General features: G+C 38.9%; 1 protein-coding gene across 1 annotated transcript in view; it reads left to right on the forward strand.

The window, feature by feature from the left end:
- EPC2 (enhancer of polycomb homolog 2) overlaps positions 1-27,143 on the forward strand; it is a 42,640-nt gene that overhangs the window by 3,390 nt on the left and 12,107 nt on the right. Inside the window, exons 2-8 of the mRNA XM_026052175.1 lie at positions 12,508-12,667; positions 19,317-19,462; positions 20,966-21,172; positions 21,896-22,044; positions 22,290-22,422; positions 25,244-25,435; positions 26,073-26,162. Coding sequence (XP_025907960.1) covers positions 12,508-12,667; positions 19,317-19,462; positions 20,966-21,172; positions 21,896-22,044; positions 22,290-22,422; positions 25,244-25,435; positions 26,073-26,162 — 1,077 coding nt within the window. The remainder of the gene's footprint in view (positions 1-12,507; positions 12,668-19,316; positions 19,463-20,965; positions 21,173-21,895; positions 22,045-22,289; positions 22,423-25,243; positions 25,436-26,072; positions 26,163-27,143) is intronic.

Raw genomic sequence — 27,143 nt, forward strand, 5'->3', positions numbered from 1 at the left:
CAGCATCCTTTAGTTCATTCTTTTTCCTTTATAACATGAGGAACTTGTATTCACTGTTTGGCTTTCCAGGCATCGTGGAGCTGGTGATGCTTCTAAATAGCATCCTCATTCTCCATTTAAAGCAGGAAGTGTTAATTTTGCGCAAATGCCTCTTTTGCTTGAATTCTTCTGCTGATACAGAATATTGTGCTAAATATTTTTGCTGATACAATGAACTAGAAGAGTTCAGTCAGGAGCTCTTAAAGAAAATCAGTAATCATCTTTATGCATGCGTATGCATATGTTTTTCTGATGGTGCTTCCTTTTGTAAGCATTTAATTTTGACTCTTACTGTTATGTTATCTTGAGTTTATATTTAGGCTGTTTTTCTCTGCTTTTTTTTCGTTTGTTTTTGTTGTTGTTGCAAAATGAATGAGTAGAAAATGTTTTCATTTTTTTCATGCACTGGTTTGGTCCTGCACATGCGAGAATAAACACATTGGTTGGAGACTTCAGACTCTGTTCTTTCAGTTCTGAAATGACCACTTTTCCACTGAATAGTAGTGCTGTAGTGAACGGCACTGGAGAGAAAATACACTCGGGTTTGCATAGAGCTCGGGCTTCCGAAAGGAAAATTACTGAATGAGAAGAAACCAGGCAGCCAAACCTTTTGGCTCTTCTGCTTATGTTTAAAATGTTACTTACACATTTTCCACCTTTTTTTTTTTTTTATGAAGTTAAGTATTAAGAGACGGGGTCACTCCTATTTGTAAGGAAATGGAATTGCCCCATATTACAGTTACTTGCAGTATGAAAGGCAGTAGCCTTGTTTCTCAGATGTATTCTACTCCTTGTGCATGTTGATTGCTTCTATACCGCTGACTTGTTTTCTGCAATGAAATTAGACTTTGGAGGTCAGCTAACAGCATCTCTCCTCTTCCTTGGGTCTTTCCCCATTTGAGACACTGACATCTTGCTACTCTTTCAGAGCTGGTTTGTATGTGGAACTGTTGAAGGTGGTTGCTTTCTTTTTTGTTTTTCCTTTTCTTCCTTCTTATAAATTAACAATAAGTATTTGCACTAGTTAATTTGGTGACTAATAGGTGCATTGAAATATTTAGACAGCTTTAACTTCATAGTGATGGTGGTATCTTTTAGGGAGAAGCTAGGTTCTGTTGCTATTCCTGCTGTCAACATATGACTTTAAACAAGTGACTTACAGAAATACAGTGAAGTATTATTTAAGGTATTGATTAGAAGTAGCTCTTTGGTGCCTTTTGAGGCACTCAGATTTAGGTTTTAAAAGTGTTGGAAGAAATGGGATGGATAGTGTGTTAACACTGTGTAGAAATGCTGTAATAAATTTATGTTGAAATAACTAAGCAAAGAACCTATTTTGTATAGCTTTTTTTTTTTTTCCACAAAAGCTTATGCAACTCTGATCTCCCCACTCCATACCATTGCTCTCCCTTGCCATCCCTAGCAGGGAATGGAGCTCTGGGAATGTTGTTTGCACTTCCATCCAAGTGTTCAGTTTTCTGCTCCTATTTGAACAGAAATGCTAGATATTAAAATTGCAAGCTGCTGCTCAAGTACCTTTTTCACATGGATAGGCTCTTTTTCTATTCATTTCTGAGTGAGCATGTGTATGTTTATATATATTTATATATGTGCCATGGAGCAGACACCATATGTAGTAGTGTTACGCTGCAGTCTTATGGTATAGATTCTTCTATAGTAAGCATGCATGTCTCCTGAGGGAGGAGGGCTCTGAATGGGCAGAAAATGGACCAGTTAACCTTCCAAGCAGTTAGGCAATTGCAAGAACAAAGTTCTTTATATAGCGTGTGTGTGTGTGTATATAAAACTATATATATTTATACACACTGTGTGTGCTTATTGTATATATAAGACTGTTAATGTGGATGTTGGCATATTTTTGACTGGCTTAAGCTCTTTAGAAAAAGCAGTCAGCACCTGTCGTCTTTATTAGTAACTTTGGGTAGTACCCGAAAAGCTGAGTTATATTTGATTATTTTCAAATTTAAAACCATTGAGTTTATTAATAAATGATTAAGTGTCACTTAAACATTTGCAGATACTATTCTTCCATGCAAATAATGTGCATGTCTTTCAGGAATATTAGAGCAAATAGGGGCTGTGCAAATAATAAGACCCCTTGTGTAGACTCCCTGTTACAGAGCCTGTTCTGATTTGAGAGATTTGTGTGTTGGAAATACTTTCATGACCTGCAGTTAACCCTCAAAGTTGCTTGCAAATGAGGGGCATTGTTCTTCAGGGAAAAGTCAGGACAGCAGAGGGTAAAATAAAGGGAAAACAGAGGAGAGCTAAAATTAGAAGCGTGTGAATATTCCGTAAATTAAAAATTCTGCAATGAGAAACTTTCTGATGACCATTGAAGTACAGAATCTCCAAAAATTGCACTTCCATGCAAACTGAAGTGTCCTCGAGGCAATGGACTACCTTTAGGAAAGAAATGGCTTTCATTTTGTGAAATGGCCATGTGAGAGGACAAAAACCCTGTCACTGCCGCTAGAAGTTTACTTTTTGCTGTGAGTTGAGCATTTCTGCTTATGTTCTGAGGATGCTGGATGGTAGTGGGTAATGACATTACGCTGCATCATAATATTGCCCCAAATCTTCTAGATAATGGGACACTTTATTCATAGAAGTTAACTTTATTTTTGAGATCTCTTTCCCTACATTCATTTTTTTCTCCCTGCCTTTGAGACCTGCTGCATCATGCTGTTCACTCCTTACAAGTGCACTTTTAAACTCTGTTTCCTAGTGATTATTTCACTTTCCAGCTGTCATCTTCCATCCTTCCTTTGCATTCACCTGCAAAGTATTTTTGTGGGTGAAAAGTTTCCTGTCAGTGCACTGCTTGTAATACTCTATTTGCCCTTAATTTTAAGTTGTTTGGACTGTCTGAACTTGACAGGGCAGTGGGGTTGAAAGTTGATTTTTGAACCAGTCTAAATGGCAAAATAGCTGAGTGACTTAACTGGTGAATTGTTAATTTGAGTAGGTTTTCTTTTATTTTGCTCTGGATGTAGTTATGTGGATGAACCCAAATGATGGGAAGGTTGCTCCTAAGACTCAAACCCATGCTCAGTTTTTAGAGCTTGACACGTTAACAAACCTGTAACAGCCGCTTCATCTTGGAGTGGGCTTTAAAACATAGCTGAGCCAGTCTAGCCATGCTCTGTGCTAGTAGCCACGGGATGGTTTTTGTCTTTCTTGTCCCTTATGGTTACTCTTGTGCTTTCCTAAGCCCTGACCAGCCTGCCTGGAAAGCGGGAGGTGGAAGCCCGTTGCAGATAAGAGGAGCATCCTTGATGGCATGTGAAAGGACAAAAAGGACAAGGAATGGAGGAGCAGGGTACTGCCCTGCCTGGGTCATGCTCGGGTTAGATGGATTCGAGCTCTGTCTTGCAACTACACCCTGCTTTTCGATAAAGCCGCGTTTTGCTACAGGCTGGAGCAGAATGTGCAGGGTCAGTTAGCCCGGGTCTGTGAAATCTACCTTAAATGGTTGAGGTGCTGGAGTCCTTGCTAGAGAACACTGGGATCTTTAGTGCACAGAGGTCAGGGCACATTCGCACCTTCCCTGCGTGGGCAGCAACTGTCCCTTATAGGTAGGGTTCCTCAGGATGTGGAAATGCCAGGAGGGAAGCTTAGCTACGTTTCAGAATCCTTTAAAATGTTTCTCTCTCTGTCAGCTCTGGAAGTTCTCAAGCATACGTAGCAATTTTTCCTTTTCCTTCAATTTAAGATTACCCTGGAAAGGAAAATCTCAGGCAGCTCAGCAGTTTTGAATTGCATGCTGCCAGTTTTCATGTTGCTCCCGTTTGGCAAAATTGAGTCAGCTTCATGAAGTTTTTGTATTGATGGATATCAGTTAAAATGTCCTATTTTAAGTGTTTAAATTAACAAACATTCATTTTGCTTATGTTAATCTTGGTTTTAGGGTTTTGGTTTCTTTTTTTTTCCTTTTTTTTTTTTTTTGTAAGAAAGATACTTTTAGCTGCTGACTATTCAAAGGCTATTTGTAACCAAGTTTGTCAGGAGAGCTAACATACTATGCCTTATTTATGCTTATCTGAATGGTTTTGTACCTTAGCATATTTGTCTAGCTGTTCAACTTTTTCAAAGATAAAAAAGGTATTAAATATTTACATAAATAAGATTAGGTGTCATGAAAACAGTTGTTGGTCAAGACAAATTGTAGAGCTGAAATGTTTGTAACAGATTAGAGAAGAATTGAGCCAGAGTTGAATTATTGCCTGTGAAGGGAGCCAGAACTGGAGGTAATCACTTGATGAAACCAAAAGTAATATTGGTATGGAGTGTCATAATTTTATGTTCTGCTTTTGAATAGTTCTGAGTCAAAAAAGAAATGCAGTGTTACGATATTTTAAAATCTTGATTTTGATTAATTTCTGAAATAGACCCTTTTGTTAAATAATAATCAACTTTCAGTGTTAGTCCAGGTATCAATTTAAAATATTCTTTCTGTACTCAGCAGAATTACACTAAATGTAAAGGAGCTGAAGGGGCAAATTTGCAGAAGTAAAAAAATCTGGGGTTCAAATTTTTATGACCTGTGTTGGTGCAGTTCTAATTGCGGTCAGTGGTAACTATTTATGTGACTAATTTGTATTTGCTCTGATAGAATACCTAATCCTTTAAGGCGCATGGAAAGAATGCTATATGCCAACTTGTCGTTTCTTAAAACCAACACTTGAAATATTTTTCTGCCCTTTTTTCCCCCCCTAATCTTTTTTACTCTTTTTTTCCTGCTGTTTGCATTTTAATTTGTAATTTGGTCAAATAATAATAAAGTGCAGGTGTCGGCTACACAAATGAGAGAAAGCTAAAATAACCCATCTGAGTTGCAAACCAAATATTTCTACTTTGAAGCACCTGTACCCTGTGATTCACATTTGTGAGCCTTAAATGAAAACAAAATACTGGATGTCTAGCGATGAAATTTAGTGGTCAGATTAGTGTATCTCTTTTTTAAAACTTTTTTCTAAGTTGACTCCTTGTAATAGGAGGGGCATTTTACTGTTCATCGCTCTGGTTTTCACAGCTTTGAGGATGCTTGTCTTTAACTCCATGAAATAGAAGCACCCTGGTATCAGTGCTTGCACTTCCACTCTTGCATTTGTATGATATGTGCTTTGTAAAAAAAAAAAAAAAAAAAAAGTTTTGATAGGGAGGTGCTGCCACTGACTTGTTTGTGAGCTCCAAAGTTATACCTGAAACTTTTCAGGAAAATCTGTCCCTCAGAGACTGGCATCCAAACTCTTGGGAGCTTCATTGCAAAGGCAGCATGTTCTCTTTTGATCACAGTAAATTATTATTATTATTTTGGTAGTGCAGGTGTATCACTTAAACAGCAGTGCATGTTTGTCAAGGTGAGATCTTTGATAATAAGGTATCACAGCTGCTTTGCTACCAGTCGCATTTCTGACAAATGTGTAGAGCCAAGTTGGCCTCCTGCATGGGGTGTCCAGCCCCTGAATTCTTAGCCGATGCCAAGTTAATTACATAAAATTGAGGGTGAGAATTTATGTGTGTAAGCATATAACTTTCCATCCCGGTGCTGCCTGTTTTGGGAAAGTCAAGTCACATTAATTGAAGTAAGGAGAGAGGGAAAAAAAAAAAAAAGGAATTTCTGAGAGTTAGTTCAGGAATCTCTTCTGTGTATACAAACTGTATTTGTTATATTTGTATCATTCATTATGTATTAAATAGAGCTAGATAGCTAGATGATGATAACTCTCTTTGTTTTTAAATAGATATTATAGCATCTCTAATGGTTTTCTCTTAAAATGCTTAAAAAGAACAAAACACTCTGCTCTTCAGGAAGAAAAAAATCTTTTTCTCAAAGTGCCATATCCAGTCTGTCCAAAGGGAATTTTTAATAACTGCAGTAAGTGCAACTTCAAACTGAGTTTTGACAGCTTGCATATTTGACTAATTAAATATAGTTTTGAAATACACTACTCTAGGAGACTTTTTTTTGCCATTTCATAAACAGTGACTTCTGCCATTAACATGTTTGTAAAGTTAAATTTATAGGAATAAGAGATGGCTTGTTCTCATATTGCTGCTTGTTCCACTGGAGAGGGTAATTGCTGGGACATCCTGCAATGATTTTGTGTCCGCTATTAAAGAGGGTGTTGGAATGACACTTTTCCAGACTGTCAGGGAGGAAATGCAGGAAGTTTTGGGCGTTTGTTAGTCCCTGTTGGACTTTGCTTTTAATGCATAGGTCCTATGTCAGCTCACTCTATAAAGACACCAAGTATTGTACAAAGAATTCAGCCCAGTTATATTTTGTTACTTTTCTGTTGTATCTTCTCAGCCTTCATCAGCGTTAGGTAATTTTCAGACAAGTTGTCTGCAAAGGATAGTTTCTCCTCAGGCTTTAGATAGCACTAGCATTGCTTAGGGAGATTATAGTCACTTGAGAACTGAAAGAAAGGGAGAAAGCAATTGAAAAGTGTGTGTATCTTCATTGGTATCTTACTCATTGCAGGGCTTCTGTGATTCTTTTAGGGTAGAGTAGCATGTTTTAATTTCTACCACTGCCTTTATTGAGTGGCTTGTAGCAGCAGTCTGCCATTAATTCACCGTTTATTTCCTGCAGTCATCATGTGGCAGTAAGGATGATTGGGAAGGGATACTTCAGATTATTAAAAAATATGTAGGAGTTCCTGCTTTTGTACGTTTGAGGAGGATAATAGTTTACAAGGAGTCCTAACAGGAGAACAGATAGATTTGAGTGGATGAATGCTCTGATTTTGGAGGATTTTTTGAAATTGAGGGATTTTATTGGAATACTTGATGTAGTCCAAAGTGAAAGTGAGAGGTTGTTTTGCGAGTCCTTTCCCTTTGCAGTGAGGGATCACTGTATGAGCCTCTTCCTACAAGAGTGAGAAACCCTCTAGTGCAGCTAGTAGAGAAAAATTTGTTTTTTAAAAATGACTTTGCTTCAAGTGCATTAGCTTGAACTCAATATTTGGATCTTTGTTGCTTGCTCATACTTTAATGATTAATAAACATTTCAGCTGCTCAGATCCACTTCTACTTATGATTACACCAGGGCAAGAAGTCAAACATGCTGCAGACAATTGCTCATTGTTTTAATCCTGCTACGTAATTTTACATGTCCAGGAGTCACTACATTTTTTTCAGTTTTGTGGATGAGCTGCTGTCGATTCGAGAGGAGTTCTCCCTGTAATCCTAAAGGAGCAGAAAGTATAAGGGCCCTCTGCATAGAGGAGGAGAACGTTACATTGCCGTGTTTTTTGGGGTGGTTAAGGACGGAATGGGTTAACTGCAGAAGCAAACAGAAGGTGATCGTTGTATTTGAGCTTCCATCTTGGAAATCTTTATAGATGAAAAAACAGTAACTTAGAAGGCTTCCTGACACTGAGGGGATTTTTTTGTTAGTACTGTGGACAGATACTATCTAAAACCTACTTTGGAGTAGCTGCTGTTGAGATATTAAAAGACAAGTCTGAGCCACATTTTATGTTGAAATTCTTTCGCTTTTGTTTCTGAGTCTCCATAGTAAATATAAAAATGTCAACTAATAGTTTCTATGTCTTAATATTGTAATTGGGCTTAGGTGAAGTTCAGTTGCTTCAGTTCTGTTTTGAATTGTGGGTAGAACGCAAGGCTGATTTGAGGCTATGCATGAGAGGGCTCATGTTGAGTAAATAAATCTGTTAGTAAATTGACTTTCCTTTACCTTCAGATTTTATATAGTTTTAGTGGAGTGCTACGCAGTTAAACCACTTATCTTCTTGGGCGAATCAGTTCATCAACTACATTGTGGTATGTGTTGTTTCACTTGTATCTTGGTAACATCAGGGCAGATACTTCTTTCATTAGCAGTATTTGCAACACTGCAAATTTTAATCTAAATTGTGTGTCCTCAAACTCTGTTTTGAAAGGACTGACAAAACAGTTTTTTTCCCTAAATAGTGTCACAGTTAGTAGCACGCTTGGGTGCTAACTGCGACTAATGGTAAATATGTATAAAAAAGAAAAACAAACTACAAAAATTGAAAAATTGGAAAATTTCAATAAAGATGTTGAAATAGCTTTACTTAAAATTATTTGTATATACTGTTGCTTGTATAATTTTCAGGGAAGGCGGAGGGGACAGAAATGTTATTTTGCCCTGAACTTTCTTCTCCTCGGATGTTTGAACCCGATACAAGAATTGCCTGCTGCAATTTTGTAAGTAAGGCAAAGAGCAGCTTTTCAGTAAGAAGCTGAATTTCAGCCATAGGGATCTCCAGATGCGTCTGAAAACTTAATCCATTTACTTGAAAAGATAAGAAGGACTTCAGACTTGAGGAGAGTATTGGACAGCCTGGCTGTCAGGTTAAGGAAAGAAAGAAACCCATCTGTAGAATCGTTTGTTTCTCTGCAGGGTAAATGTAGCTGTGTCGGGTTTAAAAAAAAAAAAAAAGTATATATCAGTACTTCCCTTAATGTTTATTGATAAAGTCACTAGTTAATATTCTTCAAAACTTGTTTTTATAGTGCTGAACTGTTTTCTTAGTGAAGAAGTTTTCAGATGGAAAATGATCATTAATCTTTGGCATCGCAGGGTTGGAAAGATGCAGCAGCAGAGGGATCTTCCTCTGCTTCTGAGGCTTGAGCTTGAGCCAGGCTCGCAGTGTGCGCGCCCAAACCGCTCCGGGGCTCATAGGTGTGAGCCCAGCCTAAAGCTGGTGTTTATTCCCAGCCAGCTGTCGTTAATGTTAATGACCACGTGAATGGATGGGAGCTTCCCAAGCGGCACAAGGAGCCGAGGATGCACAAGGACCAGAGGATGCTGCGTGCGCGGGGGAGCTCCGCGGGGTTCGCTGCGCTCAGCGGCTGCAGGGGCCACTCGCATCTGTTGTCAGCCTGTAGCTCAGCAGCCAGAGCAGCTCTGGGCATGCGAACCTTGCACGTGGAGGGCAAGAGCTGGTGTTAATATTTAAATATGCTAAAGCAACAGCTTGCATGTATTAAACATGGCTAGTTCTACATCAGCTATGATGCTCACTGGAGAAATAGGGCAGTCTAAATCATGTCTGTTTGAAATCTTTGCCCAGTGAGAAAGGTTTGTTTATGTTTTTTTTAATATATAATTTTTGCAGTAATAACTCTTTAACAGATGTCCAGTGGCAACGCATTGTGTATTTCCTAGGCTACTATCACTGTCTCTTGTATGTTCAATTATTTTATAATTTTTTAAATCTCTTACTGCAGGGTGAATGCACTTTAAAACAGTGTATGTGTTTAAAAACCTAAGGGGGGAAAAATAAGGGCTTGTATTTGTACATTATTCACTAAATTTATCTTTAAGCTTTTAGGAGGACTATATTTCAGGATTAATCAAGCTCTCTAGATAAATTTTCATATAAAGATCATAATAGTTTTACTTGAATTCTAAACTCTGTTCAAACACAACTGTTGGGGGAGTTTGAATATGAAGAGGAGAATATTTAATAGAAAGATTTTTTTTTTCAAATCAGAATAATGTAGCTTATTTGCCTGTCTTGAATTTCATGAGTAACAGTAATACTGTTCAGTATTTCTTTTATTTGTTTGAAAATTATTGTGTGGGGCTTTTTATAGTAAAGTGACCTGTTGTCAGATTTTCTTTAGGAACTCTTGGTGAATTTACTAAGTGTTACAAAAACTGAGAACCTGAATTACTCATCTGTATTGTTTAGCAAGCTGTGGAGCTGTGCTTGGGCCAAAAAGATTTTCTGCATTTAACTGCCATGTGTCTGTCTCTCTTTTTCCAAATGTCAAACCTTTCTTATCCATTAATTACTTAGACCAGTGTGGTTCTGTGTCTCCCATATGAGCAAGTTTTAATGTCACTTTATAAAAGTGTCAGAGTTTGTTTTGTTTGGGGAGCAGTGGGATGTTGGTAGAAGTGATTTAATCTGTGATGAATCAGTCTTTAAACGAGCTCTGAGCTTTGTGTCTTTAAGTATTTTCAGAGTTGTGACTTGAGCAATGTTGACCTGGAATAAAAATGCCAAACTGGAGATGGAGCAGGAATTCTTTTGTTTGCAAGTACACTTCTGTATAGCACCCTAGGATTACTGTGTGGGAGTGTGTGTCCTGGAAAAGGTGGAAAGGAATTTATCTGAACAAGTTAGAACAATGTATTTTACAAAAAACTTGCTAACCCTTTTGGATATTGTGGCCTCTAAAAATATAATGTTACCACAGATAACAAGTACTTGGAAGGAAAAACTACAGCATGATTTGGGAAAGTGACTGTGAATGGGAAAAGTTTGTATTGATGAAAAAAAAATGTGTGCTCTATAAAATAGGCTTTTAAAAAAGTGTTGTCAGTTCCATGTGATTTACCATGTGGAGGAGCAACTGATAACCTGAATTGTGACTGTGAGTAAATAGAAGTACAGCTATTGTTTTTGATCATGCTTAGAGGATGAGAGGAAACAGAAACCTTGACTACATGGAATAAAGTGGGGGTTAAGAGAGCCCAGTAAAAGGCTTTAAATCCCCATGCTTGCTATTGTACCTGCTAGGCGCATCCTGGTAGTTACTTGATGGCCTGGGGACTTATATCTGTGCATTCATGCTCAGTGGTGTGTTTTATGTGCTTGGCTATCATCTTGACAAACCGTGTTTGCATTTTTATTTAAAGTGTAAGCTGAAATAATTTATGTAATTTAAAATGTTGGGTGGGGGAGAAGAGCAAAATAGCAAGGTAAGGGAGACTACATAGCTCTGCACAGAGCAGGCTGCGAAAAAAATCATCTAGATTAATAAGGTCTTTTGAAGGGGTAAATGGATTGTCCTACGGAGTGATTAAGGATAGCATGAAGGGAGCTTTGAGTGTCTTCTGCACGTATCAAGAATGGTGGAAACAGATTATTGGACTTTTTGCACTGAGATATGGATCACTGATACGGAAACACAAGCAGCTTAAAATGCAGGGAGAGAAAATACAAAAGATAGAAACAAGATGCAGATGACATGGATATAAATGTTCTTGGTTCTTTGGATATTTAGGAAGGAAATCCATGAAGGTGAGGGATGGGAAGAGTGCTGGAAAAGCTTGACTGGCTGGTAGTTAACAGCTATCAAAAATTCCATAGCTGAGGGAGTTTTGTGATGACGAGGAGAAAAGAGCATTATGTCCAACTTCAGAAGAAGCAAGCAAGAGGGCAGATTGGGGATTTGCAAGCTGGTCAACTTCGCCTCTATTTCAGAAGGGACATGAAAAAGTGCAGCTCAAGTCAATTTGCTGGTCATCCTGTTGTATGTAGAAGATGGTTGGCACATTAAGCAGTTGAGCTTCCATCTGGCTGGATGCTGAGAAACTTGGACAGGGCTAGCTCAAGCTTCACAACGCTGTTAGTCCCTCCCCAGGGATGGACAAACGCTGAGCATCAACAGAGGCTGGGATCTCTGTAACTGGGAGTTTTCAGGGCTTGGCAAAGTCCTGGTTGACCTATCTTAGAGGTTGTGATCATGGTCTTGGGGAGGAAGGTTGGACAAATAACCCACAGAGATCCTTCCTGGCAGCATTTCGGAAGGATTCTCGTGTGTGCTGTGTTGCTAGGAGGCAACTCTAGAGGCATTAACAACTAAAAAAAGGCAGCAAGAGAATAAACCATTTTTCTTTAAGTTGATTTACATAGTTCTGTGAAGCTCTGCAAGACATGTTTTATTGGTGGAGTGACAGGATTACTCAGTGTGTGGTAACTCGGGCAGATCACACCAGGTATTTGATTGCATGCTTGTCTTAATAGCAATCGCTAGGGAGCCTGATAGTTTGATGTAATGTCATTTCATCTGCTACAAGAGGTTTCCTATTCTGCTCCTCCAGTCATTGACTTGTGGTTCTATTCTAACTTGGCAAAAATTGCAAGGAGATCTTTCTGCAAGATCTTAATATTGAAGAGGCCTTCACTTATGAAATGACTTCAATTACATATTTTAAAAGATTTGCTTCCATACATTCCCTTTAAAAAAAATGATCATCTTTAGAATTAGAAGAGGGAAAAATCCAGTCTCTAGAGAATTTACCAAATGTGTAGTACAGAGTGTGCGAGTACAAGGCAGAAGCGTGTGCTCAATGGCCTTGCAACCAGGTTCCCAAAAGGGGCTGCTTGTGGTGTTGCACCTCGTGTTGTGAGGCAGGATGGGTGCTGGAGCTGGCGGTGCGGAGGTGAAACCCAGAAACCCAAACTAGGGCAGGGAAGGCTCTTTCCTTTCCTGTCCGTTGTGTGGGGGGTTTTTTTTGTTTTGTTTTGTTTTGTTTTTCCTTCCCTCAGCAGTTGATGTGTGGGACTGGGTGGGTGATAGCCCCTGGAATAGCAAAACCAGGTTGCACAGATTTCTGTGAAAGAAGGGAGCTTCAGAGCCGATTCCAAGTAAGCAATCTGCACTTGTATATGCTGGTATCTAAATAAACAAATTCTAACTTTCCTCCTGCAGGAACACCATTTGCAACGGGCAATCTCGGCGCAGCAAGTTTTCCGAGAAAAGAAAGAGAGCATGGTTATCCCAGTTCCCGAAGCAGAGAGCAATGTCAACTATTACAATCGTTTGTATAAAGGAGAATTTAAGCAACCAAAGCAGTTCATTCACATTCAACGTAAGTTCAGAACCTTTTTTTTGTCTTTTCTCCGCCACCTTTAATTACATAGAGTAACAGTCAAGCATGTTGAAGCTGAGGTTGCCACAGTATTCAGAAAATGTGAAAAAACTTGAAAATCTGAGGTGAATTTACATATCTAAAGTCCAGTTTCTCTTTTGAAGTTTGAAAAACTAATGGTTAAAGGTGGGTTTTCGTTCCTGCAGTACTCAATTCTGGGCTCTGTGCTGATGTTCACGTGCATTAGCTAGCCAGCTTTGTGTTGGGTTGGTTAGTCTGCTGGTGGTGTTGGTCAAGCCGTCCTTTCCCAGAAAAAAGCAAAATCTGAAGAATAAATGGTCCTAGTTGCCTTCCAGGTGCTTATATTAATATAAGGAATGAGAGAGGATAGTTCACCGAAAGAATCGGAAATGACTGTTAATTCTAAAGTTCTATCTAAGCAAAAATCAAGTAAATAGAATGATTTTTGTAACAAAAAGCAGCTTTGGTCCTGCCATCTGTAACAAAGCTCTTGAAAGTTCAGCTTGAGCTGGGCTAAAAGCAAAGGCTAAGCTCATCATGTAGCATGTGTGACATTTCTAGAGCTAGGTATTTGCTGGGCTGTCGGTGACAATGAGGTTCTCAGTTTGCTAAAATCATGTATTTCTTTATAGACTCTTAGCTTAATTTATAGATAGAAGGAAATAAGGAAATATTCTTATCTGTGTGTTTGGCGCTCTGTATGTTAAAAGATCTCATTAAGAAAATTAATCATGGGTTTCTCAGGATTCATTTGAACATTTTCTTGGGTGCTGTTCAGTTGAGAGGAGATAGATGATATTTATGTTCCAGCTGCTCAGTTGTTCCTTGGCATGTGAGTCATTTTTGGCCTCTGCGAAATGTCATCCTGGAGGGTTATTTTGTGACTCGGGCTTTTTCTTCTATAAGTTACCTTTGTAGCAAAACTTCATAGTCAGGTGTTGCTGTAGTTTGTGGGTCCTTGCAGTGAAGCACAAGGTCAGGGTTGGCAACTCATCACTGATTTCTGTGTTGGTTTTTATTATTATTTGTTGTTGTTTTGTGTTTTTTTTCCTTAATCGCATTAGAAAGGCTATTGATGGAGTTATGCCAGAACATCTTGGACAGCAGTGCAGTTCTCTGCTCTGTTAGCTCTGGGTTTTGTGCAAACAGTATTGATTTTATTCAATTTCATCTTGCCAGACATAAAGAACATGTTGAAACCTCTGTTAATCACACCCATCTCAGATGCCTCAACAAGAAGCTCCTGATCTCTGTGTAAATTTGAGCAGAAAAGCATTTTATGTTTGAGTGTTTGCTGCTTTTCTTACAGCAGCAACTGAACTTAAGCAAATGATGCTGAAGTGCAGAACTGTGTATTGAAAATCCTCCTCTTTTCTCACTGCATAGTAAAGTCTTTTTTCTTTTTTTTTTTTTCTCATGTATTTCCAAAATCGGAGATTTTAGGAAATAACATGGCTAAGACACACTAGGATTCACACTGGTAATGGAAGAAATGGGCCAGAGCAAATTGGTCACTTCTCTGTACTAGAAGCAGTAGAGCTACATGTAAGGCAGGCTGACTGACTTAAGGTCTCTGCACCAGGAATATACTTACTTCCTCTGTTGCTCACTATCAGAAACAGTATACATACATTGGTAACAAACCTGTCTAAAACTGCTGGCTACATTAGGCCAAATTATTCTTTACCTTGTTAAGATGCACAGCATTTCTCTGTAGAGCTGCAGAAGGTATAATGATGACAAATACCAGGTACAGCTTAAAGATAAACTTCTCCCCACCTCTTAGGAACAGATCCTTTCCCCATCCTTATTTTGCCCATATACCATTCCTATTCTTAATGGAATATGTATACATACAAGACAACTTTATGCTACTATAACTGCTTAGAAATTATGTTTTCGTGCTGAAAGCATGAAAAGAAGTACTGGCTTCAAGTTAAATAAACTGGCAGAAACTAAGAGGCCAGCTACTCTATTCCATACCTGCTGTGGTTATTACTAGCAAATTATGAGTAAGCCTAAATAATTCTGCAGGTTATGTGGTAACTAAGGGTTTTATTTTTAACTTTACCAGCATAATTAAGGGTATTCTTTTATTTGAGCCAGGGATTCCAAGCAGAGAAAAGATAATTTCTTTGTGGGGCATAGAATACATGAATTGGCATGGTTTCCAGGCTTCACAGAACCCAGGTAGTACCAATTCAGATGGCTTTTAGATGGCTTTGAAAATAGAGCAAAAGCCTTTAACGATTTTAATTATGCTAGTATGATTAGTAATTTTCCAAGAATGAATGTATTCACAGTAGCATAGAGATGTAGAATAGCGAACTAATATACAGCAAAGGGAATAAGTTATTAGTTTGCACCTAGAACTGGAAGCAAAATACATGTTTGGATACAAGCGATTCCTGCTATGTATATATAAATTGATAGGTGTGCACACACTTTGTTTACACATATACAAAGGCACTGCCTCCTAAGCAAAGACGCATACATGTAAATGTGTTGGGGTGTGAGGGAGAAGAGCTAATGATACCACCATAAGTTTAAAAAGCTAGAGTTTTGAAACCTACACGAAAGAATTTTCCCTTAAAGATGTGTTACTTTGTTTAATGTAGAGTTGCACTTATTCTTTGTTATATATACCACGTTTTTAGAGAATGTTGTCGCAAGGTCTCTCCAGACGGCGCTTTCAGCCTGGGTGTCTGAAATGGGTAACTGCCCAGTGCTTGTTGTACAAAGCTGCTTTACTTCTGGTCCAGAGCACTAGAAGTGCTTGTCCAGTGACTGGCTACAAACGTACTGTAGACATGGTAACAGTGGGAAACGCTGCGAAGGAGACAAAGCCTGTAGGAAGGGTTGCTGCGGCAGAAGAACCTAGCCCTGAATATGACTGAATGAAGATTGTAGAATGAGAAAAAAAGGGAATGTTAGAGAAGTGAAAATAAGATTTGCATAAATGTATAAAAAGTGTACTGTTACAGAAAGGCGGTATTTGCATTCATCTTTAATAGAGTTAGATTTTAGAACTTCTATAAAAATGACTAAATTGAAATAGGTCCGTGCCTCATTTCCCTTCTGCGATAAGAATGACTTGAAGCTTTTCTGATTTGTTTTTACTTTGGTTAGTATTTCTCTTATGTGGTTCTTTGGCCAGATCTTTCAGATTTCCAGTTTCCTGCCCAGCTTCACATCATAGAAGTGAAGAGCAGCAGCGTGAGTGGGGTGGCAGCACCAGGGCTTGCTGTGGAGGGAAAGCTAGTGATGCCACTTGTTTCAGTGGTAACCCACACTTAGGTCACTTCAAAATGACGACAGAACCACAGCCTTAACTTAATTAACAAAATTTACTTAACTTAGTTAAGTTAACCCTAATGTAATTTGGTTTAAAGTTCTATTAAATTAAATTTAAAGTTAGGATCAATGGAGCTCCCAGGGGAGCTCTGCTGAACATTTGTTCAGTTTCTGCCGTGCGGAGTGGCAGCCGTGCCGAAGGATGCGGAATAGGCTGCGGGCTTTGCAGCCTCTCCTAGCAAGGCAGCAATTCCCGCACGTTTGCTTGGGCCAGGCCACCGCTGGGATCGTCCAGGCCTTTCCAGGGCACTGTGGAGAATGACACAAGTTTGGAGTGGGTAATTGGTCAAGCACAAGAAACTCCCAAGGGTTGTCTGGGGGAATGGAGCTAGATGGGCCACTTTTTAACGGTAGAGACTAGCAGACTGGGTGGGCTGCTTATAGTGCTGGCCAGTTGTTGCTCATGTGAAGTACGTCCCTTTCTGGAACTCATTCTGCACTGATTCTTTCCGGCGTGAATGAACAGTTGTATCTGTTGCTATGGCAGGGGCAGAAACATGGGGTTGTGATGGGTGGCTCTATCGCAAGAGACATAAACCACCTGTGTCTTGTGATGGCTGTTGGAGCCAGCAAGCTGCCAGGCTAAAGGCAGGGTGAAAAATGCCTTTCTCTGCAGCTAGCTGCAGACACACGACTGCTTGCTCTGTGCTGGGGAAAAGAGCACAAAGTGATGAGTACGGGTGTCTGAAGTGTGTTTCAAAGCTCAGCCCTCAGTGCAGGAGGACCTGTCTCAAGTGCCTTGGCAGAGCTCGGAGAAGCCGACTCGGTGGTGAGGAGTTGGACACTCTGGTTCCACACAGCACTCAACAGAGCAGCTGAGTTATCTATAGCTATCTGTATAACCTTAACATTTCCAGATTTAGAGATCCCCAGGGGCTGAGGAGGCTGCATAGCTTTCCTGACTCCACAGACACAGGAGATGCCTTGCAAGAACTGCTGCTGCTTCCACTCACTGCCACACAGCCCCTGTGTGAACTGCCTTTCATTGGCAAGGAGCTGTCGATAACTGCACGTCGCGACAAGCGGTAGCCAAAGCGCTGCCAAAAACGTGATACGCTGGTACTTCTGTTTTCACAGAGCTGAGGTTTTATCAGCTAATAATTCAGCATTATGTTATGAACTTAGGTGAACTTGGCAGGTTGTTTGGTCTGTGGTTTCAAAGAGGAGATGAGCCAGAAGTGAGAGGCTCTGCACTCCTCCCTTTTGTGCCTCTGGTTGCAAACACTGAGTGTATCTCATACTGACACTGGGCTGGTCCTGGTGTGTCCTGGCTCCCTCTGCAAACTGACTACTCGGGAGCTTAGCAGGAAACCGCTGGGGTTCCCTGGGGCACCCTTGGGACAGTGAGTTGAGTGTGTCTCCAAATGATTCATGCTAAACACTCAACAGCTTCTCAGACATTTCATGCATATCCTGAATTATATTAATTATTCAGGAAATTTCCTTCTGTTTGGAGATGTGTTCCAGAATCACCCAGGCTTGTTGTCGAGAAAACTTCAGCTGTCTGCGTTGATCAGAGCTGCTCGAATGTGGCTTTGAGGTGTGCGCTGACCTGCAGTTGTGTCTGTAGGCACTGGGAACAGTCCTGGGGCAGCAGGACTCCTTTCTTAGTGGCAAAAGTCGCAGTTTATGCTTATGAAACCATGGAATTGTGGATGATGTTGGGAGTGGAGCAGTGTGAGGGTTACACCCGGAAAGGTCAGTTCTCCCTGTCTGCACCATGCAGCCTGCTCAGAAGTCTCTGTGTCTTTCACATGGTCCTGTCTGGTGAGATTTTAATGCAGCTTTCCAGAATATTTTTTTTTAAAAAACGTGGTTCTATATGAATCCTTATCACAAAACCTTAGATAGCTTCTTATGCCTTGCCACTGAAGTGGCAGGAAAACTATTGCAAGATATAGGAGAAGCCTGGAGTCGTGCTGAGGACTGCGAGAGCGGCTGCTGCAGTCAAGTGCTGCATCAAAGGGATACGACTGAAGTGTCTTGTCTCAAATATTAAGTTATGTGTCTTAAATTTGCCATGCAAATTGCATTACTAAATTGCTGATCTTAGTAATTCCACTTAATACATACTTATACCATTATATATAATTTTATTATTACTTGTTTCTTTTTGAAGTGCATTTTAGCGTATGTTGATACTGTATCTTTGGCCAGAAAAGCCTTTTGGCTCGGTGGCACTGTCTGAAACAGCGCAGTCAAGTTCTGCCTTTCCTTTCCTTTCCCGATGCTTTGCACTTGCAGCTGACTCTCTCCTCTATTTCCTTGCAAAGCCAAGTAGGTTCTTTTCCATTCTGGTGATATTTTAGGTTAATCTATTGACTTTGTATCAGCGCACAGAAAGGGAGCTCTTGGACTGGCCCAAGTTAGGGAAAGAAGAGTATGACTGTCCTTAAACTTTTCAAACTTTGTGTAAGAGAACATGCTGATTTGCTTAAAGATGTTTCTTAACCCTTGTGGTTTGGTCCTGGTGTTTCCATGCCTTTTCTTTTGGGTACCCCTGCATACCGAAAGGTTAATAGCAGTTTTCTTCAAATAAGTGCTCACATACAGGCCTGACAACAACATAAGCATGCAGTTGCCCTTTGACTTAGTGGCTGCTACAAATAAAATGCAATCTAAAAAGCCTTCCCTGCTGTTAATCCACTAATTTGTTGATTGAATTATTTGGCGGTTTATAGTTAATATTTCACCTTGTCAAGGTATTAATGATATTAAGGTATTTAGTATAGATGATAAGAATTGTTGCCATTGTATGCGATTTTTCTCATCCTTCTTGTAAAACTTAGATTGAATGAATGTTTTCTTCTGCTTTTAGAAAGACCAGAAACTTTGCATATGTGCAGAGAATGAATAATGCAGTCTGTAATAAAGATAGGACTTTTGCTGTAAAAAGAGAATTTACTATGTGGACAGTATGGAGGGGCAGAACTGGTTTTGGAGAATGAGTAGCACTTGAGTTCCCACAGGATTAGCACTTCTACAGTTTCAGCTAGACAATCATAAAGAAGTTAGCCTTCTTAAATGTGTTCTAAGACTCTAGCTTAGCTGAGGTAATTAAATTGGGCAATTGAAAGTATTTTAGAGGAGCTGTATTATAATGACATTAAAAAAGCATTTTTGTTTTTGTATTTTGTGAAGAGCTATTATAGTTTGCACCTGTAGTGAATTTATAAAATCTACCTTTTTATTAGTATTTTTGTTTTCTGATTTCTATGTTTCCATGGTGTGTTATTTAACTAATGTTTCCCTTTCGTGTGTGTATCTTTTTCAGCCTTTAATCTGGACAATGAACAGCCAGATTATGATATGGACTCTGAGGATGAAACCCTGTTGAACAGACTAAATCGGAAGATGGAAATCAAGCCGTTGCAGTTTGAAATAATGGTTGACAGGCTTGAAAAGGCCAGTTCGAGTCAGGTATTACGCTAGGTTAAGAAATAGCTGTTTACTTTCATTTCTGAGGTTCTGGAGGGTGTTGTTTGTTTGTTTGTTTTGTATGTGTGTTTTGAAGGGTTGTGTGAGGGGTTGTGTGTGTGTATATCCTGCTGACTGTGTAAGCATGTACTGGTGATTTTTCAGGTGTATGGAATTCCCATTGTTGTGTCTGGTTGTCATCTTTAGAAAAAGATGAAATGTGCGTAGTGGAGGGAGTTGTCTTAAATTCTAATTCCTAACTGTAATCCATTAGTAGAAGATGACATAAAACATGTTGTTTCAGCAGTGTTGCTATGAAAGAACCTTACTGTGATTGGCAAGTGTACAGTTTGGGCTATAAACACACATTGTGTGTGTGAATTTAGATTTTTGTTGCACTTGGTACTTGTGGCCATTGACCGAAGTTGAAGTGCGAAGCTGAGACGTGGAAGCATCAGCAGCAAAACTGAGCCTCTGTTGGGCTCCTACAGTAGAAAGATTGTCAACTATTCCAGACATCGGCAACCTCCTCTTTTGAAGCTTGTACTTTCCACAGATGCAAGAGAGGAGAATTTGCCCCAATCTCCACAGCTCACTCCAAAAGACTAGTTTTCTTTCTGATCCTAAAGATCAGGCCTGTGCTGCATATTAATTCCCTGCTTTCATCAAAGTGCTGGTATTTTAATAGAAAGTTGCAGAGGTGCTCTGGGAGACCTTTGTTTGGAGAAGAGTCTAAAAGCTATAAAATTAACTCTTTAGAAAAAGTGCTCTTCACAGAATACCTTTTCAAAAGTCATTCCTTAAATCTGAATCTTTCAGTGTGACCATTTGGTTTGTTTAGTTAGGGAAGAACCCAAGAGGACTGAAAAGTAAAGGGGTGAGAATAGCTGGTTCTAGGGGTCCCTCTTTGCCTTTTAGTTGAGAGAATTGGCAAATTGGCAACCCATCCAGGTTCTTGTTCTTTTGACCTGTGTTCTTTTGGCCTGTGCCTTGACTTGTCCTTGTCTCAAGGACCATGTAAAATAGTACATAGTGTTCTTGAATAGTTATTCAAAAATTTAAGATTCTGAAAGGCAGGTTTGAAATGGATGTCATTATTTCTGTAAGTGGGACAGATATTTTATTGGGTTCAAAAATCCTTTGCAGAATCTGTAGTTCTACCTTGTTTATTCATCCTGATTTAGCTTGAAGCTATATGTTAGGAGGCCAAAATATTCTCATCTTGAAGAGACTTTTCAAGGGTTAGGTTAAAAATGCCTTATGCTAAAAAAGATCAAATTTTAAGGAGGAAAAAAATGCAGAAAAGTTTGCAACTATATTTAAGTTATAAAGACAGCTGATCTGAGTATTTTAATTTTGATCAGTATTTTTTTTTTCTCCCTTCGCTTTCTTGTGCTGCAAAGGGAATAAGTATAACTGGAACGTTTGAAGAAACACAGACATTGGCTAACCTTTTTCTCCCCTACACGTTAATCTCAGTTGCACCTCTTAAATTTTCTCTTTTAGCTTGTAACACTTCAGGAAGCTAAGTTGCTGCTAAACGAAGATGATTACCTTATTAAGGCTGTATACGACTACTGGGTAAGAAAGCGCAAGAATTGCAGAGGGCCCTCTCTCATCCCCCAAATCAAACAGGAGAAGAGGGATGGCTCCACCAACAACGACCCTTACGTTGCCTTTCGGAGGAGAACTGAGAAGATGCAGACCAGAAAGGTAATATATCAGTGACTTGTTGGTTTAAATCTTGTCTTTTTAAAATTGTCATTCTAAATCCTGCAGGGCCTCAAGCGTTTTGTTTCTTGATAGTTGCAATGTTGGATGAGCCAGCTCAACTGCAGACTTGTTAAATGATATAGTGAGGTTATAATCCAGCGGTCTGAAAAGTTGAAAGTCCAATGCCAGTTTGTAGATATTGGCATACAGGTAGATAATAGAGACTTTTATAGATTATAAACTTGCCCTTCTTGAATGGGGGGAGGGATTTTCTTCCACTAGCTGTGAAGTAAATTGCTCATTTTTGTATTTGTGGGAACTGGGAAGTCTTTAATTACTCCTCGTTTTACATGAACTGTATGCAGATATGCACTCTGCTGTGTACAGAATGCAGGTGGAAAAAAGTGTTAGGAACTGTATTTGGTTCCTAATATACTAACACATATATTGTTTTGACACATTTCCAGTAGACCAATAAGAAATCAGAGCAGAGAAATGATGGAGAAGATGACTAAAGAGTTCTTTTTTTACCTTAACTTAAAAAAAAAGAAATGTTTTTTATGGTATCATCTTCAAAATAACTAATGCTTGTGAAACACTTTTTCCAAATGTAATCATGCAGTTCTTTCAGCAGCTTTATTTTTTTCTTTTTTTTTCTCTAAATCGGTGCTGTTTATGCCTCACAGGTTATGCTTTTGACTTAAAACTTTAATCTTTCAATAGAATCGAAAGAATGATGAAGCTTCTTATGAGAAGATGTTGAAATTAAGAAGAGAATTTAGCAGAGCCATAACAATTTTGGAGATGATCAAGAGAAGAGAGAAAACAAAACGCGAGCTGTTGCATTTAACATTAGAAGTTGTAGAGAAGAGGTAAAATGGAAATTAAATATGTATGAAGTCATTTATTTTCATGTAAAGATTTGACAGTAATTCCAGTAATTTATTTCTTTGTGGATACTAGTCCTCTGTGCATGTGTGGTTGAAGGCATCATTGTGAACTTTAGAAAGCTAAAAGAAAACTAAAAGAAACGGGGTTAATGTAGCCTGACTGGCAAATGTTTTGAAAATAGGGAGCACGCAGTGGATATGCAGGCTTTTCTTTTTGTTTTTCAAAGGTATCACCTGGGTGATTATGGAGGTGAAATCCTCAACGAAGTGAAACTTAATAGACCTGAAAAAGAGATGAGCACAACTCCATCCACCCTTCATAATGGAAACCATCATAAAGTTCAAGAATGTAAAGTTAAGGTGAGCTTCTGTTGCTGCAGGTCTCTGCTTCTGTGCATGTTTTAACTCTTTATCAAGAACCTGGTACAAGACTTCGTTTTCCTTCTCTCAGTTCTGTGTCTCTTGTGTAAGGTGACATAAACATGAACACATGGATGTGAGGACTGTGTGGTGAATTCTTTTAGTAGAAAGCTGCTCTGGACTGTTTAAATGATCCTGTATTTGTCAGATTTCCAGGCAAAAGAATGCAGCTCTTATCTTGTCAACAACTGAAAAAGCTGTAGGCATCTTATATTTTTAAAAACACTTACTGGAATTTGTGGTAGTAACTTATTACCAAGGCCGTGCACTTCTTGGGAGCACTGTGCAGAAGTTTTCATACCTACCTCTGCTTGCTCTTCAGTATTTAAAAAATGAAAAAGCAAAGAGTAGGAGGGAAGAAAAAGCTGGACAAGGTTGTGAACCCTTTATTTCTGCAAAAGGATTTATTTCTGAAAACAAGCACAGAGAGGTAAGACTTGAATTGCAGCGTGCCACACTAGGTATTTTATTCTAAAATTAGCAAAATTGTGGAATGCTGCGCTTCAGGAAATTTCATGCTGCTTGACAACAGTCTCCTACAATTTTGTGTGTATGTGCACGCGCACACAAGAAGCCCAGTGGCTTAAATCTAATTTTATAATTGGCCTTGTTAGTAGCATCTGGAGAGCCAATAGTATAAAATAATTCATAGCTAGAAGCTTCAGAGCTTCATGTTTAGATATGGTGCAAATGTTGACTGGGCAAATTGTAACATTGCAGATAATGCTTCACTTTTTTGTTGAGCTGAGGGTAGTTGGGATAACCTGTGTGGAGCAGGATTAAAATACTTCTTCCAAAAGTTAGCCATGAGCCTGGCTGTTTGTTGGCTCTGGTGGCCTGCAGTTCAGGTAGAATTAAGTGAAAAAGATCAGTATAGCTAAAACCAGTTAACAGAAGGTCCTCTATACTGACAAATGCATCAAACTTAGTTTGTGCATTTCAAATTCAGAATAGGGTTCCCCTGCCCTGTCCAATTAAGAGATATAATTAGGAGAATTAATTTTGCAGTTAATTCTTGTAGCCTTACTGTACTTGTATTGCTGTTTCTTTTTTCTGTTTGTTCATACTGCATTTCCTCTACTGTGACTCTGAGTATCTTTTGTTGTTCTCAGCAACTCTCTTTGCTTTAAAACATGTGATATACTAGATAGTTGTGTTCTGTAAGAACATTCTTCTCATCCCAGGCCATTTTAATGTCATTATTGTAGCTGAGGTCCCTGAACAAAGGGGAGAAAAAAAGAAAAAAAGGCCAAGACAGGGAGAAAAGCCTGCAGGTCTGCCTGCACTTCTGCTGCCAGCCCTCCCCTAGGCAGCATCCTCAGCTGATGGGTGAGCTGAGCTGATGATCCTCAGAAGATGAGGAGTTGAGACCAGAGGATGTTTCTGTGCCTCAGCACAAAGCAAAAGCTGAGTTTTAACAAAGCAAGGAGCTGCTCTAAAAAGCAAACAGCTCCCCCACTTCCTGGCCCAGGCGTTTAAACGTGTCTCTTGTTGAACTTTCTAAGAAAATCACGACTGTAGCAGTGTCAACTTGCATTGTAAATATGTAAGAATGAATTGGGTGAGCTGGCAGTCGGTTAAGGGTGGCGAGACGTTAATTTGTTTTCTTTGTCTAGAGTAATTGGAAAGCCTGTTTTTGTTTAATGTGTATATAATACAGATCATGATCAGAAATGATTTTTAAGAAAACCGAGTAGTCGGAAGCAAGCTGAGGCATGCTCTATCAAATCTCTGCAGCAAAACAAAAACTTCTGTTTATTCATTGGTTTCTTAGACATTTTTTAATTATTTGAATCATTTGTGAGATAGTATCAGCCTTTTTCATTTGCGTCCTGGTGACAGGAGGGCTGTTATTGGAGTCTAATCACACAAATTAGAATTAGCGTGTGTTTCTTTTGGGAAGTGACTGTGGTTGTAAAATGTTTGGGAGTCAAACTGGAAGTCTGAAGACCTCTTGGAAGTTTTTAATTTAACGCCTGCGACACCTAGTGTTCAGTAAGTTACTTACACGTTTGTGATCTTGATTATCTGCGGGGATTTTACTCTGCCTTACTTTGCACATGGGGGAAGCTGAGCTTCATTCCTGCAGTTGAGTTTAGTTGGGTGGTTATTGACAAGTGATAATTTGGGGGAAATTTAATTTTTGTTTATATATATATTTTTTAGCAGGGTTTTGCTTGAAATTTGTGCAAATCTAAATTAATCTAAAGTTGTAAATCTGAAAGCTTTGAAATTAAAATGCTTGCTAGAACATGAATGGTGTCAATATCAACTTGCTTGTTCTAGAAGGTTAGCATTTAATTAAATCTACAAGGAAAGAGCAAAAACTGAAAATGTTAAAACCCTTTAGAAAGAAAAATGATGCAAGAAAAACCTAAATAAATAAGATTTCCTTCCAAACCAACTTCAGCAGCTAAGAAAATCACAAGGTCATGGCTTCCAACACTGAGGTTTTGGGAGATAACTAGAGTAGGATGTCTCGCAATATACTACACTTACTACAATGGAAGGAGTTTCCTTTATATAATCTTGTAGTTGAAAGGATAGTTGTTTTGCTTATTAATAAGTAAGGGCAGTCACAGATGAAATTCCGATTCCAGTAAACAGTTGCATCTGTCTGAAGCACCCAGCAGGTGCCGTGTGTTAAAAGGCAGTGAAGGAGAAGCAGTCGTTTCTTTCTAAGGCATTAGAAGATGAAACTAGTAAATAAAGTTGTGGGTTTTTTTTTTTTTTTTTTTTTTGGTTCATTTTTCACAAACAGCATCCTCATCATTCATCTCTAAAGGAGGAGGTGTCGGAAGTTGTACGTCAAAAGAAGAAATACCTAAAGAAACCCAAGTTAGAGTGTGTGGTAACCGCTCAACAGCCTTCTACTGAGCCCTTGCCCATTGTCAATAAGAGTGATATTAAACAATATGACTTCCACAGTTCAGACGAAGATGAGTTCCCACAGGTAACCCTTTATTACAACATTCTGACTTACGGAAGAGGGAATATTAAATTATCTGTAACTTAGTCCTACATGGAAACTTTTCATTTGAACTTTTAACAGTAGATGGAGAACAACTGTAAAATAGATATTTTTATATATGAGACATTTGCATTAACTATTCACATTTTTCATTGATTTTGTAAAATGCATTTTTGTGTAAGATTTCATTTAAAATTTTTTTTCCACCGTATTTTGAAGAATGCTGACCCCAAATTAGCATGATATCAAACATCTTTCTCCCCAACTGTTCTATAAATCCCTTCTGGTGATTTTTCTCTTAATCTGCAGATGGTCTTTGCAACAGTTATGCTCTAGTTGCTTAGCCAAAAGCATTGGGAGTTAAATGACCTATCTTTGTTGATAGCATCAACATATATTGCCTTTTTCTTTTATGAATTTTCTTAAATACGAATAAAAAAAACTTGTCAGCTTACTTGATTTTTACTTGTTTTAATTTTAAGGAAAAAAAAAAAAAAAAGGAAAGTCCAGGAGACATAATGCTTTTCTAGTGGTACCTCATTAATAGGGCTTCTAAACTCCCATAAAACACTTCTTTTAAATGTAGCACTTGGAAAAATGACTTTGCATTCTGGTCTAGGTACCCTCACCAGTATCAGAAGCAGAAGAAGAAAATGATCCTGATGGACCTTGTGCTTTCAGGAGAAGAGCAGGATGCCAGTATTACGCTGTAAGACTCTCTATTATTAGATTCACTATTCTTATTTTATATATGTACACATACATATGTATAGATACGGATAAAGACTGACTTAATGCTAATGTGATATTTCCTCCTATTCCTGGTTCCAGCACCAAAGCTCTGATCACTTGGTGATTCAGAAGAAAAATATTCTGAGTGTTTACAAGAGGCTTTTTTTTTTTCCCCTTTTTTCCCTCTCTTTACCATTTGTGGTAACGGGAAAATAACATAATGCAAAGGCAGCAGTTCAGTTTAGCCACTGTTGGGAGCACATCTCACCTGCCCCAAGTTTTACTGACAAATCCTTTTTCCTTGGCTTTTGGAGCTTGTTAGGTCCTAGTTGTCCTAGTTGCCAGCCCTGTTTGAGAACCTCCTGGGGCCTCGAGTCAAATGTACTATTGAAGCAGAGGGGCTTAAAGCATTTTCTTGCATGTAAACAATTTATTTTGAAATTAGTGCAAGCTGTTAAGTATATTGGAAAAACACTTGGTCCATATTGCAGCAATGAGCAGAGAGCTGAGCCTAATTATAGATATTCTGTCAGTCTCAGAACAGTACTGAATTTTTTCAGCATGTGCTTGGAGACTGGGAGCTGTTGGCTAAAGAGAGCTAGCAAAGATAAGCACAGTACTATAATGAACTTATTTTTAATTTGCTTGCCTCATTGGAGGACTGGCTAAGTTAGGTGACAAAATGCTTTGGTAATTATTGGTCATTAAGACTGCTTGTAACTCAGTAGAGAAGACAGGTACCAGGTAGGTTGTTTCAGAAGTCAAAACAGTTTGTAGATAACCTGATTATAGTGTATGTTTCTGCGCTACTACCACATTTCTTCAAAAATGTTGTTACAGTATTCTGTGTGAAGACCTGCCAGTGGATTATTTAAGATCCTAGTTTATGTGCTTACCATGTCCTTTTTTTGCATGGCCTCCTAGCTCGCTTTTTCCTTCAGTTAGTGAGGGGGGTTTT

The sequence above is a fragment of the Nothoprocta perdicaria genome, unplaced genomic scaffold, assembly GCF_003342845.1.
Source record: "Nothoprocta perdicaria isolate Ctin4 unplaced genomic scaffold, notPer1 scaffold_84, whole genome shotgun sequence".
Classification (NCBI taxonomy): Eukaryota; Metazoa; Chordata; class Aves; order Tinamiformes; family Tinamidae; genus Nothoprocta; species Nothoprocta perdicaria.